The sequence below is a fragment of the Centroberyx gerrardi genome, chromosome 12 (assembly GCF_048128805.1).
Source record: "Centroberyx gerrardi isolate f3 chromosome 12, fCenGer3.hap1.cur.20231027, whole genome shotgun sequence".
Taxonomy (NCBI): Eukaryota; Metazoa; Chordata; class Actinopteri; order Beryciformes; family Berycidae; genus Centroberyx; species Centroberyx gerrardi.
The window spans coordinates 15,093,072-15,101,299 of record NC_136008.1 but is presented as its reverse complement, the minus strand read 5'-3'; the positions used below and the strand labels follow the sequence as shown (position 1 = coordinate 15,101,299).

General features: G+C 50.9%; 1 protein-coding gene across 1 annotated transcript in view; it reads right to left on the bottom strand.

Moving 5' to 3' along the window:
• LOC139924728 (uncharacterized) overlaps positions 1–8,228 on the bottom strand; it is a 28,419-nt gene continuing 20,191 nt past the window's right edge. The window contains exons 4-6 of the mRNA XM_078287092.1: positions 4,921–5,051; positions 3,480–4,189; positions 1–3,098 (exon numbers count right to left, since the gene is read on the bottom strand). Coding sequence (XP_078143218.1) covers positions 1–3,098; positions 3,480–4,189; positions 4,921–5,051 — 3,939 coding nt within the window. The remainder of the gene's footprint in view (positions 3,099–3,479; positions 4,190–4,920; positions 5,052–8,228) is intronic.

Here is an 8,228-nt window from a genome sequence, read left to right as displayed (position 1 = left end):
TCACAACGCCTTCTGTTGAAACCTCATTGGCCATGCTCTGTCTATGAAGGGCTGCGGGTTCAAGGGGTGCAGGGCAACCGGAGAGACAGGAGCGAGCGGAGCTGGGTGGAACGCAGGGGAGGGAGGGAGGAGAGGCAAAGGAGGATGGGACAGGAGGATGGAGGGAAACAGGGAGGAGATGGAGAAGGGAGAGAGGTGAAGGTGGTGGGGGAGAGTGGGGTGGAGCGGGGGCAGGGGATGAGGGAGGTGAGTCGGGTAGGCAGGAGAGGGGGATGAGGAGGAGGAAGAGGACGAGGAGGAGGGGGCCAGGGAGAGGGCGGCGTGTTGCAGAATGATATGATGGAGGCCGGAGAGGGGGGGAGACGGCGGGGGAGGGGGGAGGTTGGGGACGCCCAGGGCGATGGGTCGGGTATAGTTCTCTTGTGGGGTCATGTGCGCAAGTGAGAGAGTCACCTGGAGGGTGTGCTGTGCTTGTGTCTGTGTGTGTGTTGGATCTGTGTGAATGGATTGGGTTTGTGGCTGTGGAGGGTTGTGCAGTGTGTATTGTTCCTCTGAAGTTCCACGGGTCTCTATCTGTGAGGTGCATGTGTATATGCCTGGGTTTGTCTCCGTGTGTGTATCTGCGCTCTCTTGTGTCTGTTCCAGGACTTTCTGCATGTGCTCCCTCGCCTGCTCTTGGAGGAGGCGGTATTTGTCCATCTCCTCAGCGCTGAAGCTGATTGGCGGAGCTGTCTCTCCATCTGTCTGCTTGTCGTCAGTTCTGAGCTGTGAATGGCAGAGATACGGTGCGCTGCTGGGGTTTGAGTCAACAATGTCCCGAAGACACTGTTGACTGTTGACGGCTGCTCCACTATCCGCTCCACTTCCCTTACTCTCCTCCTCCTCCTCCCCCTCCCTCTCCTGACTCTTCTCCAGCAGTCCCTTTCTCCTCCTGGCCCTTCTCTGGATTGCAGGTAATTTTCCTATCAGAGGGAGAGGCAATGTCCTGGCTGGTTTCTGCAGCAGAGACTTAGTGGGGGATATTGCTCGAAGGGTTCTGCCTGAGCTGCAGGTGGTGACAGAGGCAGAGGGTCCAGGACCATTCTCCGACTCAGAGTTGGGCTCCTTTAACTGTGTAGGATTCACATTAATACTATTGACCACCTGGTGCGTGTTGAGGCCTGGGAGCGAGAGAGGAAAGGAGGCCGTGGGAATTGTCTTGGGGCTGGCCCCCCTGTGGGGTGAGCAGTGAGAGAGGGAGCTGGAGGTTAGGCTGGACGAGGTGGATGAGGGGCTGCTCTGCTTCTTTACCTGAGGCGGTGAGAGTCCCGCAGTTCCATGCTGAGCTCCAGAGGAAGGCCTACAGGAGCTAGCTGTCAAGCCATCCACAGTGATTCCTGAGCAGGTACTGCTCCTGCTCCACTCCCCGCTCAGCTCAGACATGCTGGTGCTGCTGCTGGGGCTACAGGAGCCCGGGCTGTGGCATCTGCTGGCCCGTGTGTTGTACACACTGTGGGGGCTGTGTGTCTGCCTGCTTGTCCACCACTCCGGGCTAGAGAAGTGTCTCGGGCTTGAGCGTCTGCTGCCTGCCCACCTCCACACACAGCCAGGGCTGTCTCTGCTGTCAGCCCCTGTCCTGGAGCCTGACGTGGACCTGTGTGTCGCCCTGTCTTCCCAGCTGTCGCTGCTGCCCCAGGTCCATCTGTCCAAGCTACACCTGTCCCAGTCTACATCCTCTGTGCTAAGGTGTCTGCTTCTCCTGCTCCAGTCGCTAGGACTGGGGCTGAACCTGGCCACCTGATCCCACTCCACTGCTCTGTTTCTTGACCTCCACCCGGCCCTAGCCCAGCCCCCTCCGCTACCTCCAGGGCGGCTTCCTCTCATCCACTCCCACTGTTCTGTATCTGAAATGAGGCTTCCTCTGTCCCTGCTCCCCATGCACCCTCCTCCGCTTCTCCCTCTCTCTGTCTCCTCCCAGGCTTCACAATGCCCCGAACTCTTCCTCTTACTATGAATGCATTTCCTGTCCCTGTGGAGGAGTTTTCTCTTTCTCGCTGGGCTGCTACCACAGCTGTTGTCAGGGTAACAGCAGTCAATGAAACTCCTGGGGTTGCTATGGTGACCTCTTTCCCAAAACAACTTTGAGTTACATCCTGGTGAGAAGGAGTGTGAGGAGAAGTGAGACCGCCAGGGAAAAGTCACCGCATCTCCATCTCTCTTTCCCTCCCTCTCTGTGTCTCTGTCTGCTGTGTGTCTGGTGAGCTGGGAGTATGCACTGCAGTGCTCTGCCTGCTCTCTGTCTGGCAGTGACTGGGACTCTGTGCTGTGGCTCCTGTGAGGCCTCCTCTTCCTGACAGAGACAGATACTGGCTCAGCTTCACATCTCCCCAGGAGACAGCTGCTCCCTGCTCTCCGCACCCTCCTCCTCCTCTTCCCCCCAGTCTCCCTTTCCCTCCTCCTCTGCTCCCAATTCCCCACAGCCTCTCCTCTCCTCTGTCTGCCAGCTGAGGTGGAGACTGTAGAGACAACACTCCTCACTTTGCACCTTGCCGATTGGCGCTTGTTTGAAGCTTTCTCCTTCTCTCCCCTCTTCCTCTTTCCCGGCTTGTGTTTCTTTGTGCCGGCTTTTCTCTTTTTGCGTGACACTTCTGAGACGCCCACGTACGACTGCGGCGTGCTGGCACACTCGCACATTGTCTCACTCCCACACTCACACCTGGACGAGCTGATGCACATCCTCTGTGTGCCAGGCTGGGTGACAGACTCTAATTTACAGCTCAGGGCTGTGACGGCTCTCTCCCTGATCCCTCTCACACCCCCTAATCTGCCTCCCGGAGGATTCTGGGAGTTTGTATCAGAGCTGTCACTGTGAGCGAGGTCAAATGGATGGGAGGCTGGTAGCAGCCCAGCCTTCTCCATACCCAGACTGTGTCTCCCTCTCTCCGGTCCTATTTCTGATGATGAAAGGGTTTTGTTCTTTAGGAACAGGTGTGCTTCTGCCTCTACATTGATATGTGGCTCTTGATTCACATTCTCCTCTGCCTCTTTCTGTTTGTGTGCTCTCAGCTCATCTCTTGTCTGTCTTTCTAAACAGGACCGCATCTCTGGTGTAAGAATAGCTGGTACATGTGAATGAGACTCATTTGAGAGAGCACATAACTGATTTTGGTGCCACTCCTGCTGACCCTCTGTGAGTTGGGCAGGACACTGCTCAGGTAGTTGGGGCTTCAAGCAGAGCGGGTTGCAGCTGTAGGAGAGGTGAGGTTGAGACTTGGTGAACTTCACTAAACCGACAGGCCACCTCAGACTGGTCGAGCCATCTTTCCCCAGCACACACACATACCTCCTCTCCTCTCTCTCCCCATCTCTTTCTTGCTTTCTCTCTGTCTCTCTATCTGTGTGTTCGGTGTGTATGTGTGCTCCCGGTACGACTGTCCTCCAAATTGTCACCTGGGTCCGCGATGGCGAGAAGAGTGAAAGGTCCATTTCATGGCCCTGACTATGAAGTGATTCTGTGGAAATGGAAGAGCGCTCTTTCACTTCTTCTCTTTTCTCTATCTCCCCCTCCTCTCTCGTGGGAACTGGCTCCGCGTCGCTCGGTCCAGTATTGTCAGAGCTGGACTGAAGCTTCTGCTCCGTCCGCACACTGTGTTTCCTCACGGCCCTCTCCTCTGCAGCTCCAATCTCCTTATCTATGTCTTCCATTATTCCCTTTCTTCTTTCTTTCATTTGTTCTCTCTTCTCTCGCTCCTCCTCCTCCAGGTCTGAGAAGACAGAGGCGGAAGGCTCCAGTCTGGGCCCCCTGCGGGAGAAGCAGAAGGACACCCCGAGCCTGCCTCCATCTCTCCCCCGCCCGGGCAGAGGCAGCTGGGGATACAGGCCCAGGCGAGACTGGAGGTTTACTGCTGGAGGCTCTGTGTTGAAGGCCGGATGTGGGACCGGGGAGGATTCTCCTAGAGAGGTGGGCAGGGGGATTTGGGAACGACTCTGAGGGTGAGCAGGCTTGGGATGGGAAAATGGAGGTTGCCATGGATCTTCTGGCTGGAGGTGGAGAAGGGCTGTCCTGGGTTGTGTAGGAGGGGGTCTCTGGATGTGGGTGGAGGGTTCAGGTCTGTCCTCAGGACTGCGGTCCCTTTGGTCAACGTCTCTGTCCTGCTGCTGGCTCACAGCCCTGACTGCACCTCTTAGCCCACAGCTCCTCCCTGGGATTCTGCAACAGGAGGTGACAGGACAAATATACTGGAAAACTATTCAGTTCACTACAGTTTAGTTCACTTCACTTCACTTCACTTCAATTCAACTTTATTTCTATACACTATATTTATATATAGAAAGAAAGTCAACACCATCATGAAAATAATACATTGTCCAATTAGTATTGATAGAGGAAATGTAATGTCAGTAATAAAAACTAAACTAAAAACAATAGAGATGAAGAATGCCAAAGGCTATCAAAATCACTGCATGATAGCAGCAGTCATATTCACACAGCATAATCACCTGATTATAGAAAAACACTCTTCAGTGCTCACAATTGCAAGTTGATGAAGTGTTGTGATGGTTTTATACCAATTGTTTTGATTGCTTTAGCTGTGTGAAGCCAAAGACAAATCAATTATCAATGAACACTATTTTCACTCATGTTATTTACTGCTTTAACAAACACCTTTCTACTGTTATTTTCTTCTCTAGAACTCCATCTCCTCTGCCCACAGATCCTCTGCTCTCAGTGTGTCAGCAAGAGTGTATCTTCATGTTATATTTACTTCACCTGTGGCCTATCTAGGCCAGCTGAGTGCTCTCACATCTGTGGACACATCCATCAAACCTAAGAAACAGTGACTGGATGTGACGCACTCTAACCCATCTGGACTCCTGCCCCTGGTCTCATTCCACACACACACACACACACACACTCAAATACACACTCCTCCCACTCACCGATGAGTTTCCTGTTGCAGCTGTGCTAGCTGGTGCAGGCGTCTGAGAGCTTTCTCCTGTTTGCGATGATCCTTCCATGATTTAGAGGCCACGTTTCGAGCAAACTCCCTGTGCTTGAGCTCCTTCAGCCTCTGCAGGAGAAGACATGGGGAGGGGCAGAAGGAGGGAGCGATAGAGGACGAGGAAGGGACGGGTAAGCGAATAAGAGGGGGGGGGGGGTTGAGAAGGGGGAGAGAGAGAGATTAGTTTTAGGCAGCTCACTGCAGGCAGCTGTCTTTCAAACCATGCACATCAGTCAGCAGCATTTGCAGATGCTCTCCTCCCAGCTCGTGTCCAATCAGCTCTATTCAGCCTGGAAGAAAGAGACTTTTCTCCAACATGCGGCTTGAGAGAAACACAGCCCAACTGGTGAATAGTGGATCACAGACGGAGTTGTGATGAGTGACACGAGTGATTTAATGATGAAGGCTCTTTCTGAGTCTGTTGGACTGACGTTCTCCTCTTTGCGGCGTTTCTGTCTGAGCCTCCTTCAATCCGATGATGTGCCACTGACATCTCTGAAATGATAGGCCCTGCATCAGTCGTCAGAGCTTGGCTTGAGAAAACCGCTGATCCACTGACATTGACTATTGAACCAGAGTGGACCAAGAGCATTGATTTGTTGATGTTGAAATTACACATCACAAAAACACACAAAGGGCACTGGCAAAATAATTAACCGAGAGACAAATGACAGGCTAGATATTTCTCGTTGAAAAATACCACACCCTTCTGTGTGTTCTGTGTGTATGCATGTGCATGTGTGTACGCATGTATGACACACACACCTACATGTGCATGAGACATAACTTGACAGAGAACTACTAGTAAGAGCTGCTTGGTCTTGAGCAAACAGGTGGTTCTTCACCTGCATCACAGCACAGAGAAATGAACAATTAAGTCTGAGTGTGTGTCCGTGTCTGTGTGTGTGTGTGTGTGTGTGTGTGTGTGTGTGTGTAACTATCTGTCTGTAGCTGTAGGTGCGCCAGTCCTCTCAGGGAAACAATGATTCATGCCTCTCTCTCCGCTTTCCTTTTCTGACACACTTTAATCCTCCCTTTATCCATGCTTGGCAGGTGTGTGTGTGTGTGTGCATGTGCGTGTATCTATGTTTGTCTGTGTGTGTCTGTGTGTGTCTGTGTGTGTGTCTGAAGGCTAAAGAGGGACTCAGGAGTTTGGGAATAGCTGCATTAGCGTGCACCACCATCCCTCCTATCTTCCCCCTTATTCTCTCTCTTGCTTCCCAGCATATCTTAGCTACCTCAATGTGCAATCCACCATGGCTTATAAATTCAGGATTTGTTGTTTATTTTATATATTTACGAACACATACTGTAGGATAACTTGCAACAGGATTACACCACTCTCACTTTTAGATTATGTTACATTATTATCCAGCCATATATTTGACTTTCGTCCCATTCACACACATACACAAACACACACATTCGCACAAATATACACACACACACACACACACACACACACGCACGCATCAGATTAGCTTCACAGACATCAGATTTATTTATACACTCTCTCTCACTCTCGAGCACAGATCTTATGCAGGAGCTGACAGTCGTCAGGTTAATCTCTGCTGAGTCTTACACAAGCGGGTGTCTTTTTACATTATCGCTCGATGCTTAACATCCCAGTCAGCTCATTGGAGACAGCTTTAAGTGTGTTCCAATGGAGCCGCGCTCGTGGGTTTCGTGTCTTTTAAACATGTGTGTCGAAATATAGGTGTCCGTGCGTGTGTGCGTGTGTGTGTCCGTGCATGCGCGCGTGTATCTGTTAGCATACAGTAAGGAGCTTTGAGGTGCTTTGATGCCAAACTCGTTCTGTGGGAAATATTAATCATGTTCATGCAGAGAGACATACATAATGAACTATCCCGGACGGAAGGAGGAGATGGGAGGGAGAGCGGAGAAAGGAGAGGAGATCAGAGTAGATCTACAGTAGCTGTCCATGGTAATGATTGAGGGGCGAGAGAGAGAGAGAGAGAGAGAGAAAGAGAGAGAGAGAGAGAGAGTCTATTACAGCACCATGGACAGCTCTGAGCCCACATTCAACTGTCTTTTCCTTGTAAATCTGAATACTTCCAGTCCCTCCTCTTGCATTTGCAGGTTTGTAATTCTCCCAGGTTCTTGTTCTCTCATAAAAACAGGTCTTAGTGCAGGCGAACCCGCAGCTATATTTAGAGCCAAACAAAAGCCTGCGCTCGGAACCGTCAACACTGAGCACAGAGGCCATTTTAAGAAGCAAAGATATTTCCGTTTTCCGACTTGAAAGTGGATGCTTCAGTCTTCAGAGATGATGTCACGTCCCCAACAGTGGGAAGTGATATTACTACTGCTCTCCAACATGCCACGGCTAGCAATGCGCTGTGAAGCTCAATCTGTCTGTCAGAGCCTCGATCAATATTCCTTTAGATGTGTTAAGGAGTGCTCAGGCTGAGGCAACACTGGATGAGTCACAGTTGATTCTGACTCATATTCACCAGGGCCATAGAATGAGGGATGATATATTATTAGGGAGCAGTGATGTATACATGAGGGACCGCACTGATGGGCTGATTGCTCTGTTATTTAAAGGCAGTGTAATGCTGTTGTAATGACTAATTTCTGTAATCAGCAGTAAATGCTGATGAAGCGCATCATTCAGACATGTTTATCCCTGAATCGATGACAAGGAAAAGAGACAGAGCAAACGCAATCAGCCTCCATTCTCCAAAGCCAATACTCCTGCAGGGCAACTGTCTTCAGCTAGAATTTCATCTGTTGTCTGTTCGGTAGGCAGAGTGTGTGTATGTGTGTATGCACGTGTGTGTGTGTGCATGTGTGTGTTCTTATAGTGCCAGTGGCTACTGTCAGCTCAATGCCTCATGCAGCTTGTTTCATGTGCCTGCCGCTGGCTAAAACAAAGCATTAACATTGGCCTGCAGTTGCTTCAATTCATTTTCAAAGAACAATGACAGTGAAGGAACAGTCTTATTTAATGTTTATTTCATGTTGCACCGTGTGGGCGGTTACAAGTGGGAGGCAGCTTGGCTTGGTTGAGAGATATGTTTGAGGATGAGTGTGTACATGGGTTAGTGCGGGTGTGTGTCTTTGTATGTGTGCGTCTGGTGTATGTCTTGTGCATGTGGGCGTGTGTGTGTGTGTTTACATGTGTGTGTGTGTGTTTGGCATCACAACAGAAAGCTGTAGGAGATTGTGCTATCAGCTGAGCCCTCAGCTTGTTAGTCCAGGGCGGAGGTAGTGTATGAGAAT